Source organism: Lissotriton vulgaris, chromosome 9 (genome assembly GCF_964263255.1).
Source record: "Lissotriton vulgaris chromosome 9, aLisVul1.2, whole genome shotgun sequence".
NCBI lineage: Eukaryota > Metazoa > Chordata > Amphibia > Caudata > Salamandridae > Lissotriton > Lissotriton vulgaris.
In genome coordinates this window covers 476,191,616-476,213,093 of record NC_141697.1, presented here as the reverse complement: position 1 = coordinate 476,213,093, position 21,478 = coordinate 476,191,616, and the positions used below count along the sequence as shown (strand labels likewise).

Genomic DNA, 21,478 nt, shown 5'->3' with positions numbered 1-21,478 from the left:
AGACTCAAAGAAACCCCAAAGCAAACCACACAACAAAACAAAAATAGTTGTTTTGAAAATACTGCCCTCACTCACACACCGAAGTGTGTGACATGCTTCATCATCGGGTCTGCTTACAATACGTCCAGGTGTAGCCACACTCTGGACGGAGCATAGGAGAGGGGTTTAGACATAAAAGACCACAAGACACAATACAAAGACCAAACAACATATATACATAAACAAAAATGTGACCAGTGAGTGTCACCCTGTGACTGGAACTGAAGTGTAACACGTGCAGTTAATAGGTAAGTGTTTAAAACTGGTTTAGGGATACCAAACAAGACTTTATTAATGGGTTCCGCAACCAGGATTAAAAGAAAAAGAAAGGATGGGTAGTGTTTTCAAGAGAAAATGAAGTTCGCAAAACAACCCTCCTAATACCGCTGTTGTCAACATGTTTTGACCGACTTACTGCGCCAAGAAGGTCACCCCGGTCTTCTTCAGGACGTGTGTTGCTACCAGTCCTGCTTATGGTCAAGCCGCTGTTCGGTCAAAGTACCAATTAACTGGTCACACGGGATTCTAATTGAATCTACATGTGTAGAGGGGACTCCAACAACACGGGAAACATAAACTGGAATTATGATAATCCCATATTAATATGTTGTAAAAGAGGGATGTACACAGTCTAATTGCAATACCCCATGAATTACAATATGAAAAAATTCAAAGATTGGTCCGTTATTCTGGCCTAAAGGGATATTATATTCATCGCTCATCAATATCAATCTAAAACTCTTATTATATGCAATGCTATGATCAAACAGAAATCTACACTTCTTTAGAGGTCCGGAGTAAATATTCGGTAGTAGTATTGATTTACATAATGTATGCCCCACATGCAAAGTCTGTGAGAATAGTATAGTATCACTCCCATTCAAGAACTCACCGAGTTTATTCAAGATGTAAACTCGACATGGCGCCCTGCAGGTAGGTGTCCCAAGAACACAACCTGTATGCACAAGGACAAAGTGAGAGAACCACATAGCACCAAAACCGGACTTTGTCATATCAAGCTCAATCACAAAATGAAATGGACCACTGCCATCAGCATCAATGACAAAATATAAGTAAGCCAAGCTCAATGAAGTGCGCTCGCGATAGCCCATGGTGGGGAGTCTGCATCAGAAACTAAAATAATTGCCATCCCCCCTGTAACCTCCTTACTGTTCCGAGGGAGAAACCTTGTACAACTGCCTGCTCTCGAATCGCCGTGTAGATGACAGCGGTATTCGGGAATCCATTGAAGTACCCTCTGTGTTGCGCCGGCAGTACGCGCATTATGCGCATCATGTGACACGCCGTCCAACGTCATAGCGTCCGATGCGTGAGACACGGTAATCATGGGAAATAGAGTTCCCGCTCGCGGGTGCCGGTTGAATTCTCGGACACGCCGCTCAATATGCCTCTGTTCGATTATTTAGGTTGTAAGGAGAAGAGACATGCAAAAGGATATAAAAATACAAAAATACAACCTCAGAAACCCCAACTGCCTCGAGACGTGGTTCAGATCGACTCACAATAGATCAAAGAAGAATAAATATATATGTATATATCTATGTAGACTCACATTCCCCTGAGGCTGCCTAAAACGGTAATAGGTGCAGCATTATTTATTGTATCACTATAACAGCCAAGTATAGCGCCAAAAGGGGGAGTCAAAAGGAACCCCTGTGAGAATATACAGTAGCATTCTTAGCAAATATCACAGTGAAAAATGATGTCTGTAGCTAGTCCCGGTTGCAATGACGAGGTAATAAGGCACCATGTCACGTAGCCGTCACTACCAAATGCCCCAACCGTCAAATCCCATGTGGGAGCAACAAATTTTACAAGTTCTTTTAGTGTTGCTATATCAGCCCATTGATTTTATTGATTTGTAATAAACTGCTTTTTTAATACAATACACATGTATTTTTTATGATTTTTGGTATCATGATGTTTTCACTATAGATTTAAAATTGAGTAATTTTGTATACTTTTCGATCAAGTCGGCATTGTGAGTGATTAGGGCAATACACCAAAGGGTATCTTAATAGTTGAATTTTTTGGGACCTCTCAATTTTTTCACTTCTAATCTCCTTGTCCATAATTGGATTATATAGGAGACCTCCCTTTTCTTTTACTTGCTATATCAGCCCATTCATAATGAATAAACTAGTGTCTGCCCAATGATTGCCAAGGTATATCATCATTAAGCCCTAATATATGACTTCTCAGGCGGTAAACCCATTTTTGTTCACGATGAAGTAAAATGCGTTGTTCATCCCCCATATGTCTGCCTAAATTCAATTTCTCAATGACAGTCCATCTTAATTCATCCGCAGAGTGTCCCATTTCTACAAAATGTGCTGTCAGCTTGGTTTTCGATCTGCAACATGGTATTGTACTGCGGTGTTCAGTAATCCTTGTGCAAACCCTCCTACTCATCATCCCCACATAAAATTTGTTACAGGGGCATGTAATAAGATAGATCTCCCCCTGGGAATTACAGTTGGTGTGAGATCTCTGTTCCCAGGGAGTGTGGAGGCCCAAGTCAATTTGTTTGGTGTTGGACGTCAGGGTGCCTACACTACAGGAACCACACCTAGTGTGGCCCGTCAGTCTACCAGTCACTGACACGATATCCATAGTCGAGTTAGTAACTCTGGGTCTCGTGTGGACAAGCAAGTCCTTCAGGTTCTGGCTCTGTCTAAACAAAAAAAGAGGCTTCTCTATGTACAGCCCCCCTGTGTTTAGAATTTTCCAATTACGCAGCACCAGTCGTCTAATCTGCTGGGATGCTGTATTGAAGGTTGAAACAAAGACAGGTTTAATGGTCTTGGGTCTGGTAGTTATGGCAAGAAGGGAGTCACGGTTGGCGTTCAGTACCCGTTTCTTAGCTCTCTTGATGGTGTTCGATGGATAACCCTTGTGCTGTAATTTCAGTGTTACAGCATTGGTTTCTGTGGCAAAATCTGCCCGATCAGAACAGTTGCGGCGAATTCGGAAGTATTGGCCCACCGGTAAATTCTCCCGTAGTGACTTCAGGTGAAAACTTTCGTATGCCAACAACGCGTTCTTGTCTGTGGGTTTGTGGAAAACCCTGTTTTTTTAAAAACCTTCACTTGGTTCAAGTAACAAGTCCAAAAAGGGAAGACTGGTCTTGCTGACGGTCGAGGTGAAATGGAGGAGGGGGTTTCTCTCGTTTAGAATCCACTCTTCCAAAGACGGGTGTATTCTCCAGTGGTGGGGAAAACCCTTGTTGTTTTGATACCTGAAAATCCTCACTCACACCACCCCTTGGGCCCGATGTAGGTACCAAATACCGGTCGTAAACGGCCGATTTCGGCCGTTTCCGACCGGTATTTGGCCTACTGAGATGTAGGGGACCTTTTTTTGTCTGATTCGGTATTTTACCGATTCGGTAAAATTACCCAATCGCAAAAATACCGAATCGGTAATTTTACCGATTTTTTAAATTTGGGATGTAGGTGGGACTACTTTCAGTCCCACAGGCCCTTCAGATTCGGTATTTTAACACCCAATCCAATTGGGTGTTAAAATACCGAATCCAGGTGTGCATGCACATGTGTGCATGCACACCTATGCCATGTGACAGACAGACATGCCCTTAGGGCATGTCTGTGTGCCACATGGCTCACATGCCTTTTTTTGGGGTGCTGGAGGGTGTCAAAGTGACACCCCCTGCACCCTTGCACCAATCGGTAATTACCGAATCGGTAATCACCGATTCGGTAATGCCAATTGATTCCTATGGGCTTCAAGGCCCATAGGAAGCAATGGGGGATACCGAATCGGTATTTACAGAATCTGAAATACCTACATCTCCCCCCCTCTAATTTACCACTTCATAAATACCGATTCGGTATGAATCGGTATTTATGAAGTGGTAAATGTAGATTTACCTACATCGGGCCCCTAGTCTTTGTAAGTGCTCCCACGTAGTCGTAGGTTGCAGCACGCCGCACCCCGTAGAGGGGTGCGAGGGCCCCGATGATGAAGCATGACACCAAGGGGCCTGTTGGTGTGTGAGGGGTATCAAAACAACTAGGGGGTTCCCCACCACTGGAGAATACACCCGTCTTTGAAAGAGTGGATTCTCTTTGTTTAAAAACATTAGCCAAGGGAGAACAAATCCATTTCGACCTTTCTCTCTCTCCCCCCCCTTTGATATTGATTGTTTCTCTTGTTTAGCCATTCAAGGAAACACTCCACAGATGTCCCGTCGCCTGTCCAAATCACCAAGACGTCGTCAATGTAGCGAGAGAACCAAGGGCCTGTAGTGTCAAAGATGGTAAGTTGTTCAAATGCCCCCACGTACAATCCAGTCAGACTGGGGGCAAAGACACTACCCATGGAAGTACCATGGGTTTGTAGGTACATTGTACCCTCGAATTCAAAAAAGTTTCTCATTAAGGCTATTTCTGCTAAGTGTAGTATAAAGGCTCTAGGTGTGTAGTATCGCCATTCCTCCTCAAAAATGACTAACACCACACTCTGCCATTCTGAAAATACAGGGATGCACTGTATTCACAAGAATGCATCTCACCCCTGTGTTTCCACTAGAGCTGGTGCTAAATCTAGCTGTCTAGACCAATGAAGACACCCTTGCACCATAGTGCAAGGGTGCCTGCGTTGGAGTGTATAATTTTTTATGTGCAGGAAGGTGTTCCTTCCTGCACATAAACAATCAATAATGGTGATTTGTAACTCCTATGTCCGCTGCATTGTGCAACACACATATCAATCAATCACGGATTTGTTAAGCGCTACTACTCACCCATGAGGGTCTCAAGGCGCATGGGGAGGGGGTTCGCAGGTTCCAGTCCATCAAGGAGGGGGTCCCTCGAAGAGCTAGGTTTTGAGGTTTCTTGTGAAGATGGGAGAGATGCTGTCTGTCTGAGGTGGAGAGGGAGGGCGTTCCAGGATCTGCCCACGAGGAAGGAGAACAAGCGACCGCCTGATCTGGACTTTCTGGTGCCGGGGACAACAGTGTAGGAGAGCTGGGCTGATCGTAGGGTCCTTTGGGGTGCATGGAATTTGAGTCGGCTGTTCAGGTACAGAACATAGAAGTTACAATCGTCATGATTGTTTATGTGCAGGAAGGAACATCTTTCTACACATGAACAATCATTCATGGTGATTTGCTGTTTCTATGTGTGCTGCACAATGCAGCACACATAGAAACAGCAAAATCAAGGAGAAATTAAGCATTTCTCTTCATCTCGCCATGTTAAAATCAGGTATTCCTTTATCTTTCATTTTGGCGCTGCCTCCTATTTACACCACCCTTGTAAATAGAGGGGGTAGCGTCAAAATCAATTGGCGCTGCAGCGGAACACGCACGGTAACACCCATTGCAAACCCCTTTCACCCTAAGTGTAGGGTGAAAGGGGGCCTTGTTCACAAGCTGTGTTAAGTCACATTAAATGGCTTAACAGCACCTTGTAAATAAGGCAAAGGGTTTATCACCTCAGGAAAGTAGTAAGGGGGTTGTAAATATGCCCCACACACGTACAAAGTAAAGGTTGCAGTGCCAGTAACAACTTATAAGTAGTTAAGGAAAGAAAGCTGAATTTGAAACTCTGGGAATGTATTCATGAGTGTCTTACATGTAACAGATCAACAAGAATTAAAATGCGTAAAAAGTGGATTCGTTTGGAATAAAACTTGATGAAATGGATTTACTTTGGCATTATTGTTATGCACAATTCAATGCTGTGCGTCCGGATTGGGGCGTCAATACGCCCCAGTGATTGAAGTGGTTTCACTAGCACGTGATTGGACAGTTCACGATACCGGGCTTGCACGCAAACAGGTTGAAACAAAAGTAAAAAGGAGGAACTGGAGAAAGAAGGAGTGCACCATGGCATTTGTTTTTGATGAAACTCGGGGAACGGCAGGGGGAACTCTGTCAATTAGCAATCACCTTGGCCATTATACTATCGGTTCACCCCAACCCAGAATCTTCATTCTGACGTATTCCAAAAAAACTGATGGGATTTTAGTAAATATTCACATTAATTTGCAGAATGCTATACTAATTTCTTTTTTATATCATGACATTAAATAGGGGTGGGTACGCAATTTTGTTAAGTGCTATATAAATAACGCAAAGAATAACCAGAAAGGGCTTTAGCCCCCACGAGAGATACACAAAGCGCTACATAAATACAAAATAAAATACAATTAAAACACCCAAAAAAGTCATTATTTTATTTCTAAAAACGCTGCAGGAAGAATTTTGTATGTATGTATGTATATCTGTATGTATGTAACTATGTATTATTATTATTGTTATTATTTTACTGCTACTACTACATCTACTACTATTACTCCTCCTAATACTACTACTACTACTAATAATAATAATATTAATAATAATTTACCATTGGTTTTGTGGGAAGAGCAAGTAAAACAACACCAATTTGTAAGCTCATAAACACACAAAAGGAGAGAGAACACAACATTAGCATAACGTTTTATAGCATGCATAATAGAACACATCACATCACACAGCAAAACGTGCCATGACATGGCATAACATAGCAAAGAAAAGCGCCACCAACAAATGGCATTTCCCAATACATGGAAGTGTACCACTTTGTATGTACATGAAAGGGTCGTTGTTGGAAATGGCCCTTTTTAGGGCCCTTTCCCTCGACATTTAGATGTTGTCCCTCCTGGTTTTCCACTTATCTATGTGCTAGCCTTTTGACTTTTGTCACTTTTGTCACTTCTATTCAGTACTCAAGCGCTGCGCTTGTCATACACTTACTGATGGTTGATTCACTGATTTGAGTTAGCTGTAAATCCCTTTTCTACGGTTGAGACATATACCTAAGGCTTGTAACTCAAATGTTGCTCTGTGGGCCTGCAGCACTGGTTGTGCCACCCACGGAGGTAGCTCTTCAAATGTGCCACAAGTTTGCCCTGGCGGGGCCTGTGTGTGCAGCTTACTGTGACTCTGCTTGGCATTTAAAAAGCTACTTGCCAAGGTTCTGCATGTCTCTCTCTATATTGGAGTGCTCTTTGGGGGGAGGGTGTAGTGCCTAGAAGAGGCAGGGCATAGGCCTGGGTGTTTTACGTGCACTGGTAGCAAATGTTACCGGATGGTGCGTTCGGTACGATGGGGCCTGCTTCTCACGTCGATTAACAAGGGGGACCAGTAGAAAAGCTATTGGGCAGTATTACCTACATGCAGAAGAGTAGCAGTATTGTATTTGATACTGATGGGTTAGCAATAACAAATCCTCTCCAGTTGCAAGAGTGGATTCAACATTACTAATGTGGAAATGCCACTTTGGGAAAGTGGGCATTTCTGTGCTTGTGGCTCTGTATGCCTGTTGCCTGGCTCCAATCCAAATCTGAGTGCTGGGGGGACAGCTACATCTGTGTATTCCTGTTAGAAGGCCATAAAATAGGGGCTCAAGGGAAACTGCAGACACCTGACTCTGAGGGGCCTTCCTTGGTACGGATATGAGGAGTGGAATTGGCACCTGCCTTCCAAGGGGCAGGGCCCTGGCCCCACTTAAGATATTGATGAAGCCTATCAGGGTAGGATGGCATTTAAAGAGGAACTGTGCATTTCAACTGTGGCCTTTTGAACTGATATTATCTTCAAAGGCCATTGTGGGTATAACTACGGGGGCTCTTCCCTCAGGAGTTAGAGACGCTTTTGGGATTGGAACCATACGCTGGTTCGACACTGGGATATCAACAAGGTAACCACTGGGGTAGGAGGGACTGCAATTGGATTATCCACAGACTTGGGGTGGCCTAGGGCTTGTCATGCCACATGGATGTTGCTGGCCTGCAACTGATTGCCAACTGTGGTGGCTCGGGTGCCTAAGCACCCCCCCATGGGCCAATTGGCTGGCCTACTGTCCATGAACCAGATCCCAGGAACAGGAAAGATCTTCCTGTTTCCACGAAATCTTAAGGACTGTGCAATGAGGACCAGAAATGGGTGGAGAGATTGTTGGTTAAGACAAGGACCGTCTTGACGGACGCCATATTCACACTCTGCAGAGGAGCATGCTCTCAAGGGACCTGTGCTGGCAACCGGAAACCAATGCTAGCTCGCAGTCCATAGCGTGTGGTGTCCAAGGTGTATGGGGGGAAGTTTACTGAGTCTGACGGACCCGAGCTGGAAGCCACACCATGAGGTACTCTGTTGTTGAGAATATTGTAACTGGACCCAAGGGGTCTCGTTGTGCCTTGTGTGCAGCCACGGCTGGCTGCTTGGAGCAACTGCAGCTTGCACCTCAGCCTGAGGGGAAACATTTCTCCAATTTGGAAGTGCACCAGCTTACGGTGTCACAGTCTTTTGCCTACGGGGCGATAGTGATCTTGCTCTCATGAAGGTGCCGATGGGTGCCTGAAGGCCTTATCTGGAGGGATGAAACCAAGCAGCTGTTTTCTTCTGCTAAAGGTGGTCCCGGGAATCTAATGGAAGATTTAACCAGCGGGTGCAAGGTGTATCTTTGGCTGGTGTAGTTTGAGTGGCTGAGGGGATGGGTCATGAGACGTAGTCAAAACCTGGGATTTCCTGACCATTACAATTGTACGGCATATGTGATATTGGGAATGTTGTGTTCTATGCTCATGTGTTAGCGCAAAAGTGGAATACCTCTGAATAGCTTGCATATATGTTTCTGTTGCGTTTAATGTGAGAGGGATTGTTTGGATCCGGAACACCTCGGGGACGTACCCACATGGGTTTATGTAGCTTCTGGGGTTAAGGGATTAACGGTGCAGGGGAATACTTATGACTAGTACAAATATGTTCATGCCATTCTGCTGCTAATAGGAGAGTTCGACAATTACATATAACTGTAAAGCCTATTTACAATAAGTATGTAATTTTGATTTCAATGTGTGCATGATACAAAAAACTGTGTTTTATACATACTATGTGGAGTCTTTTTGTAGTATACTCAGTGTGTTGTGAGGGTGATGTTGTGCCAATACTTTACTCTTTAACCCTGAGCAGAAGCCTGACTGCTCTGTGCCTAGCTAGCTAAGAGTGAGCGCAGGTTATCAGACAAATGTATCATATCTTCCGATCTAGGACGGTGGATTCTGCCTGGGTTCCATGTGTCCCAGCCTGTCAGAAATCACTGGGCCTAGCAATTGTGAAATGAATGTCGCAGAGAATACAGTGTGCATAGTCCAAGACTTCTTACTTGAAAAGTTATTATTTGTCTGATTCTCAAGCAATTAATTTATCTCATCATGCGAACATTATAGACTTTACGCAGGATTTTTCTCACTTATCAGCTGCAGTTATCCTCTATTAAGTTATGAGTAAATGCTGCAAAAAGGGAGGGGCCCTTGTGCTACCGGGACACTTCAGATTAAATGTTACTGGCACAGAAGGTGGTGGCCTAGTGAATACAGACTCTCTACGATGGCTCCACTGGTGCATTAAAAGTAGCTCAGGGCATGGGGCTACAATTTATGTGAGATGGAAGGTTGTCAAGCTGTTCACCATTCGTGGGATTGGTGGAACTGCACCAGTCCACTGGGGAATTGGAGGCAGACAAGAGTGGTCTAAGTAGATTCAGATGAAATATTCTCACATTTGATATATGAAATCAACCACATCAGTATTCTTGAAGAGTGGGTGTGGCAGGGAAAAATATATTCATTAAATTCGAGTCAATAGGAGGCCATATTGTACTATCACATGGTACACTTTGTTGTTCATAGAGCAGGTGTCATTTGCATCCATGCAATCTGTGTATTTTGAAAGATAAAGAAGACTGACCTGATTCTCATACTGCAGTATTTAGTACATTGTGTAGTACTACAAAATGTATGTTTGCCCAAACTAATAAATGCAAAGTTCTCTGACCAAATGCGGAGTCTCCACAAATGTAGGTATAGAGTTGAGTAGTAAATGTTGGAAGTGCACAGGGGATTGGGTGGGAAAAGTTGCAGATTTACTTCTAAAAGGGATGGGATTAAGGAGGAATAGGAGTGGCTTAGGGAGGGTCTAGGAGAGGTTTAGGGAGGGATTCCACCCACCAACACAAGAGCAGGTCAATTGAGTTAATCTGGGGGTACACTTTGCAGTAAGTTTACACTTCTGAATTAGTCTACTACTGTTCGGTATACACAAACTGCACTTTAGTAGTAACTTACACTTTTGTAGTAAACGTACACTTTTGTAGTAAGTTTAGCACTGCACAAGGACAACCAGACAACCACCAGTACTGCAACACCGTTCCTTGGAAGAAATTGAAGCAGGGACTTACAACAATAGTGTAAGCTACTACAAACATGCAGTTTGTGAATACTGAAAAGTAGTAAACATACTCAAAAGGGTAAGTACTACAAAAGTGCAGTTAGTCAATAAGACTTTGTAGTACGTGTTGTAGTATTACTGTGAATCAGGCCCGAAATGTTATATTTTCTGGAAATACGAACACACATCTTTTTGCAGCAAAATTATTCTTCAACAAAAACACATTTACCTCTGATATGGATCAGCCGACAGAGGACTAGTATATCAGCCGACAGAGGACTAGTGGTGCACAATGGCACGGATAATATAGGTGATGGACTTGGAACACGGGTGGTGGGTGGGGTAGGGAAGGGAAGGGTTTAGGGGTTTTCATATAGTTTTGTTTTTCTTCTGTCAAGTTATAGCATATACAAGGCTTTCTTAAAGTAGCTCAAGCCCACATGAGCACTGATGGACTTCAGTTGTCCCTTTCAAACTCTAGATTTAACACTGTTAAATGATGTGATGGCAATATCTGCAAGTATTTTTTGTATGTGCTTCAATATTTCAATAAAAAGATTTAATACTAAAAACACATTTGCCTTAACATATCACGAAAAGACTTTTGCAGATCATCAATTACTTGTTTTCTGACACTATTGTTGACTTATGGGGCATAGAATAAAAAAGTCTCCATGTGGAAATTACGTCAACTTGGTTTATCACTTACCTGTTTACTGGTAGTAAATGGTCTTCTGATTTTGCATCAAACCATGGACTCCTTGGCTGCTCTGCATACAGATGGGTTGACTGGCAATGCAGGGTCAAAGGGGATAAGCGTTCCGCAGCTGGCCATAGCAGAGCTGGGCTAAGCTGCTGCCTGACAATTGCAGTGTCACAGTCTCTTCCACTGCTGCCCATGTTATAGTTGATCATAGAGGGATTACAGAATGCCATAGAGGGATAGTCATGTCTGCTTTCCATGTACGATGAAGGTATGTACACTGGGCTGTGCTCCACTGTCAAGGTTGGCTGTAGACTGTGGTAAGGTATGGGAGATCCAAGGTCTGATGGAGAACTCTTCATTTCAGTTTTACCGCGCCCAGTGTCATAGAAAGATTGAAGTAGAGAAAACTCCTTATGCGGATGAGCTGACATTTTGAGTCAAGACAAAACCTGCGATGTATGCATTTCCAATCGTTAAGAGAAAACAGGAAGGCTGAAAAAGAAGCAGAAAAAATTACTTCTCAATCTGTTTTTTGAGTATTGAAGTCAATTCTGAATAGAACAGAAATGCATGATGGTAACTGTAAAGCATTCAGAGGCTGCTTGTAATCAGACTGCCCAAAATGCATCTTAAAATAATTTCCTGCGCAGTTGTAGGCTGGGTTAAGATTGAGAAAATTGCTTCAAAAATATTTAAAAGGGCTTTGCTTTCACAGCGAAAATGAAAACCACAAATACAAATAATGCGGAGTATTCAGAATCAAGTAGTGAGAAGGTGCCTGAATTTAAAAAAGCATGAGCTTGTCACTCCTGCTTAGGTATTCTGCCAGTGGGCTTCCAACCATTTAAAGGAACTAGTTTGTAGTAATTCCCTAAGCCTACACAGTGCTAACAAGGCCTAACATATAAAATGTACTTTACACCTGAAAATCTAGCCTCACACTACAGTCCTACAAGAAATTTGATTTCCAAGAAGGTAGCTTGTTTCTGCCAAAGCAAGCAAGGATGAATCAGACACAGATAATTCTCAAAATCATGGGTTTCCATCTCCGGAATGATATACATATATCCTTAAGAGATCAACCAAAATAGACTAAATTCAGGAAAGACCTAAATTAATTTATCTTTAAAAATGCTTTTAGCTCAACACTGATACACTGGGGCAATCCTGTTCCATTCCCGGGCCCCATCTCACCAACAAATCTTCACTTGGCCAGATGTTTCTGATATTTTTCAGAAAGACTGTCTAAGATATCCTTTTTGCCTAAAGATCTTGCAATAAACTTAAGTTATAGTCGGAATCTTCCAACATCATTTTACGTAGTTGCAAATCATCTTATGTAGTGCTATTAGAAATCTGACACAAATAAATGAATAAAACAAGCATTTAAAAAAAAAATTCTAGAATGGCACATTTCATTTTTGTTATTTTTGCTAATTCATTCGCAGCATGCAAAAGCTACAGAAATAACCTCGTTTAAACCAACCAATTACTAAGCAAAGCAATAAATAAATATGCATTAGAAAGCTTGAAATGATTATTGAATTCTTAAGAACATTCAAAATCCACCATTTATTTCTCTTACTCTTTCTTCACTCTTCTAACATTATGGGAACATTGAAGAAATGCAGTGAACTTCATTGTTTGATACGAGTGAAAATTTAACAACAAACACCCAAATTAAGTTGGTCTTTCACTTCACATTATCAGAGGTCCTCTTAAATCTTGTGACCAAAGATCATAAAGAATGTAGGCGAGAAGCAGGGCAATACGTGAAAATAAAGAAACAAAAGTCAAGAAACCCACAATAAGGAAAAGAAAATGAAGAAAAGTGAAAATGACAGTTATTTTTTTAGGTTATGTTGACACTAAAAGAAGGACATTATTAAAATAGGCAGTAAGCACGTTTAATAAGGTGGATACAAGGTCAGGAAAAAAGTTAGGTTTGAGATTAGGGTAACGGTTGAGGTAGGTCTCTGGGTAACATTTAATGGTTTGGTTTAGTGTGAGAGGGGCTGATTCACAAATGTATTTGTATACTTAATCTGAACTTTGGTAGGCAAATACCTTGATTCTCAAGAACATTTTCACTTGCAAAAGAACAGTCTGTTGTAGTTTTACACATATGCACAGTTGTGCTCTGTGGCGGGTCATGCAGTTTTGATAGGTGAGAGAATGCCTGTCTTTTTAGAGTGGAGATGGCGAAGGATCACCACTTATTGATGGGATTCAGAAAAAAAGGGGTTTATCCATAAAAACATTTTCTCTATGGACAACGAAAATACATGTGCAAAAGCACAAATGAGATATTTTACTTATGCGTAAATGTATATCCAAGCCTAGTCAAACCTAGGGTCTAATGGGTCTATTCGAAAAGCCAGGCCAACAACTTTTTGCGGATTTCAGGAAGTGAGGAAGAGGCTCATATGTGCAGTGGCAGCTTGTTTCATGGTTTGTGAGTGATGTAGGAGACTGTCCATCACTTAATCTGGTTTATGGTACAAGTGGAATATGTGCAAGCAGGAGCCCGGACAGGTGGAGGTGTCTGGAAGGTTTGTGAATGCAGATACGATTGTTGAGGTATACTGGGCTAGTGTTATGTAGCGCCTTGAAAGTGTGTATGACGAGTTTGATTTGAATTAGAATTGTTTGTGTAGTGGGAGCCAGTGGAGCTCCTCCAGGTGTGGTCTGAGGTAAGTGTGGCAAGGGAGATTGTGAGGGATTCTGGCTGCTGAGTTCGAAATGGTCTGCTGCCTTCGGGTGAGTTTTTATTGATCTTGGCTTGGAGGTGTTCCCATAGTCCATCTTGCGTGTGACCAGGACGTGCATTGCTGTTTTAACGGTGCTGATTGGGAGCCATTTAAAAATCTTTCTCAACATCTTCAGGGTATGAAAGTATGAGGTGGGGACGGTGTTGACTTAGGGATTCATGTTGAGTTTGCTCTCGATGATGATACCAAGAATTTTAGCATAGGTGGTGAGGATGGGTGTAGAGCCTAGCTCTGTTGGCCACCAGGTAGTGTCAAACTGTGTAATGTTTTTCCCGAAGATCACAATTTCGGTCTTGTCAGTGTTCAGCGTAAGACAGCTGTTCTTCACCCAGTGGACTATTTCACTCATGCAGGCATTGAGTTTGATCTGGTTTCAGGGTGTCTTGTCAATTACGAAGAGAATGAGTTGCGTGCTATCAGCGTAGGAGAAAACATTGATGTAGTAGGAATCCACTTTCACTGTACCTTTTGTTGCTGTCATTTGTGCCCTTAGTTTTTTTTTACGATTACTTCAGCTCAATCTTCAGGGTGAATTCTAGTCCACTTTCCTTTCGGTCATACCCAGTTCTTCCACTGCTACTTATCTGCTTTTGTAGATTCTCAATCAGACCCTCTGATAGGAGGTTTGGGCAAATTAATATAACCTTACAGTGCCCTAAGCACAATTCACTTCCATTAAGCATGAGCGTTCCTTTATTTTTTTTATTTTTTTGGGAGCCAGCATATATATCCTTCCCAAAAAGAAAAGAAGGAACAACAAACTGTTGTGTATCCAATGCACGAGTCAGCGCGAGTATACGCTCGCGCATTCATTCACAAAGACTCGTGCCAGTGTTTTCTTTCAAGTGTGTGTCTCGTGACATGTTATTGCTTGATTGTGTATACCTCGCTACCATGTACAGTTTGTTCATGATGTATTCTATGCTTCAACTGTTAATGTAGAGTCAGTTACCGCTACCTCTTGGAGCCTTCAGTTGTATGCAGGGAGTGCTTCTTAATCTACAAATAAACTTATTTTTTCATCAACTACTCTGTGGATATTTACTCTACAATTTGGCGACGAGGGACGGAGCATTTTGAACCTTCAAAGAAGCATTTCCTGTTCAAATTTACGCAAATTTACACATTTTCATTTTTTCTGATTGAACTTCGGAAAGTTACTGAATATTTTTATTAATTCCTGTACCTGCTACGGAAGCGGAGAATAGCCATCCGAAGTGTGGAATTCAATTGCTTCCCTTTTCTGTGTGTTGAAGTGCGCGTTTTCGTTTCTTGTTCGCGCTGGTGAATCTCTTCATCTACACTGACGCGTGGATGATTTTGGGCGGAAGCGATTGCTGCATTTCTTTCGAGACGCTGCTTTCCATTGGTTACTCTCCGTTGGGTGAAACTAAAGAGGTGACTTCATTTCTTTTCCCGGCTGTGCCTGATTACACTTTAAAAAAACGGGGATACTAACTACGAAGTTGTAATTGAAAGGCAGAAAAGCGGAGTGGAAATTTGAAAAGCAGAAAAGCGGAGTGGATATTGAAAAACAGGAAAACAACTGTAATCTCCAAATGAACACAGGAAAACCTTTTTATTCTTTAGGAATCGTTTGACTGGGTTTTTTTCAACAACCAAGTACTTTATTCTTCTCATTGGAATTATTCTTTTACAGCTAGATTTTTTTTATTTATTTATCTAATGATACACTAGTTATTGATATTGAGTGTAAATTAACTTATTTAATCTCTTATTTCCATCATTATGTGTGCTCAAGGTTATACTCTTTCTCCACCACAAAGTTATTGGTCAGCTGGTAGCTCTCCTTGTATGCCTTGGATTGAATGGAAAGCTTATTTTTTAAATTATATTGAGACATTAGATGCCAATGGTAAAATGAAAGCTCCAGAAAAAAAAGGTATTTTCTTACACTGTTTGGGACCGGAAGGGTTAAAAGCCTTCAATCAACTTCCTACATCACAAGCAAGTGGTGATATGAATGTTTTTGATAAGGCTGTATATGATTTTGATAAATACTGCTCTCCCAAGGTGTGCATAGGAATTTCTAGATTTAAGTTTTTTCAGAGAAAACAGTTAAGTGAAGAATCTGTAGATAATTTTGTTTCCTCTCTTAAAACTCTGGCATTAGATTGTAAATTTGGTAATTTACAAGAAGATCTCATTAGAGATCAGGTGGTTATGCACTCCAGTAATGAAACTATACAGGAAAGACTATGGATAAATGGTGATGAAAACTTAGATTTTGTAGTATCCATTGTAAGGAAAGCTGAACTTTCCTGTAGGAGTGCACTACAGGTTAAAGGTAAAGATGTTTCAATTAGTAAAGACGTTGTTGCAAAAATTAATCATAAGTATGATAATAAAAATAAGGATTCCTCTAAAAAGAAACAAATATTTCCTTCCAAAGGAAATTCTGAAGACTTCAAAAGTAACCTTAAGTGTTTTAGATGCAACAGCAAGTCACACTTAGCAAATAACAAAACTTGTCCAGGTTTAAAACAGAAATGTTCCAATTGTGGCTTAATAGGACATTTTACTTCTGCTTGCAGAAGGGGTAAAGTTAACCAAAAAGTGAAATGTATTGAACTAAGTGAAAATAGTGATGATGAAGATTTCACAAATGACTCTAATAACTGTTCTTTTGTTCTAAACATAAAAGATTCCGTAATCTTGAATGTAAATAACAATACTATTAAGAAGAAGCCATTATGTGATATGGTTATTGGAGGTGTAAAGATCAACATGTATGCTGATTCTGGATCACCTTATTCTATAGTGTGTGAATCGGTCTGGAAAAAATTATTTGTGCCAAGACTAGGTAGTCATTTAGAAGAGAGTGATATCAATCCTGAGGCGTATTCAGGTGGAAGGATAGATATTTTAGGGTTCAGAACCTTAGTTTTCAGATTTAAGAACAGAAAGTGTATTGCAAAATTATATGTCTCGAAGAAGGGTCCTTCAGAGCTTAGCTGGTTTGACTTTGGTAAACTTGACATTGTGCTGAACCCTAATAGTCCCAATCCGGTGATGTTAATTGATGAGCAGAATGGAATATCTTCATTAATGTTAAATAAGTTTCCAAATGTTTTTTCAAAAGGCATTGGGAGGTTAACCAACTTTAAACATGAAATTCGTTTAAAAGAAAATGCTTGCCCTAAAGTACACAAACCTAGAAATATTCCCTTTGCTGTCAGAGATGAAGTTAAAAATGAATTAAATGCTTTGGTGGAAGGTGGCATAATAGATAGAATTGAATCATCTGAATGGGTTTCGCCCATAGTGGTTGCTAGACGGGCCAATGGCAACGTGAGACTATGCATTGACCTTCGCCACCTCAACAACAATATTGTTGTAGATCAGTTTCCTCTTCCCCGTATTTCTGAAATGTTGTCTGTTGTTGGGGGGTCTAATTTTTTTTCAACCATCGATTTATCTGCTGCTTACCATCAGATAGAGCTAAATGACAAAAGCAAAGACCTAACAGCATTTATTACACCTTTTGGGTGCTTCAGATTCAACAGGATGCCATTTGGTCTGGCATCCGCAGCAGCAATTTTTCAAAGAGTTATGCAAGACATTTTAAAGGATTGTAAAAATGCTATCTGTTTTCAAGATGACATCTTAGTATTCAATGATGACAAGGACAAGCACATTGCTGCCTTAGAGGAAGTTTTGAATGCACTTAATGTACATGGCCTTACCATTAAGCATGAGAAGTGTAAATTTGGTGTTCATTCTGTAAACTACTTAGGTCATGAACTTTGTGTAGAAGGGATCAAACCAAAACCTTCACTTTTAGAAGCAATTAAGTCTGCTCCTCATCCTCAATCTAAAGATGATGTAAGATCCTTTTTAGGTTTAGTCGAGTTCTACGCCAGGTATGTGCCTGATTTTTCGTGTAGAACATATAATATCAGGCAGTTAATTAAGAATAGAGTTGTTTTTGAATGGACAAATGAATGTGAGAAGGAGTTTTGTGATGTGAAGAGTGCTATTTGCTCAGCAAGTGCGCTCTCTTGTTTTGACCCTTCTCTACAAAACATTATCACTACTGATGCTAGTGCAAAAGGACTGGGTGCTGTGTTTACTCAAAAAACTAAGGAGGGAAAAGAAGTTATTATTGCGCATGCCTCCAGGGCTCTTACCCCTGCTGAAGAAAAGTATTCCACAATAGAAAGAGAGACTTTAGCGTGCATTTGGGCTTTGGAACATTTCAGAGTGTTTGTCTGGGGAAAGGAATGTACACTGAGGAGTGATCACAAACCTTTGGTACGGCTTCTCACTACAGAAGGCATGTTGAGAGCCTCAGCCCGTATTGCACGCATGTCCATGTGTTTACAAGACTTTATTTATAATATACAATATTTACCTGGTAAGGAAAATGTTTCTGCTGATTTTTTATCTAGGATGCCTTTACCCATTCAGGAGGATTTACACAATGAATGGGACGATTTCCATATTGCCATGATTCATGATGAGGGTCCTATTTCTATTGATCAAACTCTGTGGAGAGAGAAATTTGAAGATAATGAGATTTTAAAGAATGTTGCTAATTACATCACTAGTGCTTGGCCTGACAAAAAGTGTTTGAATTCAGAGTTAAAATGTTTCTGGGAAGTGAGATCAGAACTTTCATGTTGTGAGAACATCATCAAAAGAGGTGAACGTATTGTTCCACCAGTGGGTGTGAGGAAAGTTATAGTTTTACAGGGCCATGATGGTCATAGTGGCATGGTTAGAACCAAGCAACAAGTTAAGCATTTATTTTGGTGGCCAGGGATGGATATGTTTATTGAACGACTGGTTAGGAATTGTGTTGTGTGTGCTAATTCTGATAAGTCTTTAGTTACCCTGAAACCAAATATGGGTGCGCATACTATTCCTAACAATCCATGGGAAACCATCGCTATAGACATTATGGGTCCTATTGGTTGCGAATCTAAGTATGTCATTTCAGCCATTGACATTTTCTCTAAATGGCCAATTATCAAAATTGTTCAAAAAATAGATACAGATTCGGTGCTATGTTTTCTGGATAAAGTTTTTATTGAAGAAGGACTACCGGTAAGAATTATATCTGACAATGGTGTACAATTCAATTTGAAGAAAGCCAATGATTATTTTTCAAGGCTTGGCATTGCCCATTCCACTACTTATTTATATAACCCTAGTGGGAATTGAGTAATAGAAAGATTCAATAGGGTTCTGAAGGGTGCCATACAGTTTACTGGTAATGATGACAAAAAATGGGAAGTTGAAATTTTTAAGAAGGTGTGGATGTACAGAACAACCATGAATTCCATGACTGGGTATTCTCCTTTTGAGATCATGAGGGGAAGAATTCCTAGAACTAAGGTGAATCCTTCGTGGTTGGTCAAATCTACTTCTTCAAATGTGGATCTAGGTAAAGTTAAAGAAAATCTTATTCGCACCCATTGCTCTAATAAAAAGTACTTTGATGAGAAATGTGGTTCAAAAAAGGATCAGAGAGTGGAAGTTGGTATGATGGTGAAGGTTAAAAAACCGTGGAAGGTCAAGAAATGCGAAAGTTCATTTATGGGCCCTTTTGAAGTTTTAGAGGTATTAAAAAACTCTGTGGGATTATCAAACAATAAAGTTTGGAATCTCAGTAGAATTGCTATTCTCAAGGCTGACAAGGATGTTTATTGTAAAGAACCTATTCCTGAACATCCTGATTTATCTTACTTGGATGAGGATTCAGGTGAGGGTGTAGTTTGTGATGATACAGCTGCTATACCTTGCTGTTCAAGCAGTTGTTATACTAATCAAAATACTACATCTGCAGTACCCTGTTGTTCAAGTAATAGTATCACCAGTCAAGATGTTGCTATTCAACATGGTGTTTCTTTACCCAAAAGAACTACAAGGAAACCAAAGTGGTTGTCAGATTTTGTTGCTTACGTGACAGGAAAAATGTAATTCTCAGTTTGTTTGTTTTTTTCTTTCATAAGGCGGGAAGGTGTGTTGTGTATCCAATGCACGAGTCAGCGCGAGTATACGCTCGCGCATTCATTCACAAAGACTCGTGCCAGTGTTTTCTTTCAAGTGTATGTCTCGTGACATGTTATTGCTTGATTGTGTATACCTCGCTACCATGTACAGTTTGTTCATGATGTATTCTATGCTTCAACTGTTAATGTAGAGTCAGTTACCGCTACCTCTTGGAGCCTTCAGTTGTATGCAGGGAGTGCTTCTTAATCTACAAATAAACTTATTTTTTCATCAACTACTCTGTGGATATTTACTCTACACAAACTTTTGTTGAATACATAACAAACTTCTAATTAAATACTCGATAATCGGGTCAAGGCAAGTCAAGTCAAATAATACTTTTATTTGATTTCAATAAAATCATAAAAGAGTGGGCGTACTACTGTGATTCATAAAACCAAGGGTCAACATTTTAAAAGGGGAATTTAGAAAGGAACAGGAAATGTGGGAAGAAGGCAAAAGAAGAATAGAGCTAAATTGTGTCAACGAGCAATAAATAATAGAGAAATTAAACAATTCTTTTGCCTCTCTTTTCCAGAAGTTTGTAACATGATAAAGCCGACCTGGGCAGTCAGCCGCTGATTCATTAAAAAGATTATGTAATCGGTGCAAATAAATAATTGGGGACAGTTATTTTCAAGCTGCTTATGTTAATTCACTACTTTTGTCCAGTTTTTTTGCTGCCGTTTTCCAAAGGTTTATGGCTCTGCAGGACAGTTGAATAGACGTCATTCAGAGGCATTTAATTACTGCCGCTCTGCATGTCCTTATTTGTGCTTTTCTTAGTGCCTCCCGCAAAAAAGTTTTCCTGATTTCTAATAGTGCATGGCAGATACATAGGAGGTGCAACAAAGTCTTGTCCCCCTGTCCACGTAGCTGACATTCTTTAGTTGGCCATATGTGTTTCCATTTGGGGGTCAGGTCCTTTGTGGGGTATACCCCCAGCCTCAACAACGTCAAGTAGTGCTTTTTATGATGTGAGAAGTGTTTGGACAGTTACTGTTGTGGTTTTAGAGTCTGGTACGATTGTCTCACAGCCCAAACATGGCTTTTTTTTTAAATAGCTGTTTTATCGATAAGTGAGGATAGTCGTTTGATCGCGTTATTCACAGCTTTTTTAAATCCGGAAAACGTTGTGATGGTCAACCATGCCTCCTCCAACTGTAGCACCAGGAGAGAATTTTTTATCACTGATGTAATTGCGTTTTTTAGCCTGGTTTGGGTTTCAATCTCCACCCAACAACGGTGTGCTAAAGTGTCATATTCGGCTTCTCTCATCCTCCAGTAGTATTTGGCTAGTGCGCCTTGTCTGGCTGGTTGGTGGTTTTTTAATCCGTATTCCAGTCAGATTTGAGTTTGCGAGATGTTTTCAGGGAATTGAGAATAAGCGTTTGAAAAGGGTGGATTGAGCTGTGTTTAGTGCGGTCGCATCTTTGGTATTCAATATTTCTGAGCTGTATGCAATGGAAGCGATTTCACGGTGATTACTTGGCCTGTTGAGCAACCTGAGAGCTTTTGCTGTAGGCTTTTAAATGCAAAGAGCAGTTGTTTAGCTTTCATGCAGCCTTGGTCCAGATGTTGTATAAAGTTGAGGTGGCAATCCAGCTGGAAGCCTAGTATTTGTACAAAGCCACCCTGATCAACGGTTTCTCGTCTAATTTCCAGATTAAATTACTTTTTTTACTT

The 21,478-nt window shown here is 40.8% G+C and overlaps 1 protein-coding gene across 1 annotated transcript in view; it reads right to left on the bottom strand.

Annotated features, from left to right (window-relative positions):
• Positions 1 to 21,478, bottom strand: part of ESR2 (estrogen receptor 2) — an 826,997-nt gene that overhangs the window by 788,215 nt on the left and 17,304 nt on the right. Inside the window, exon 2 of the mRNA XM_086936664.1 lies at positions 11,007 to 11,495. Within this exon, the coding sequence (XP_086792790.1) occupies positions 11,007 to 11,434 (428 nt within the window). The 5' untranslated portion in view covers positions 11,435 to 11,495. The remainder of the gene's footprint in view (positions 1 to 11,006; positions 11,496 to 21,478) is intronic.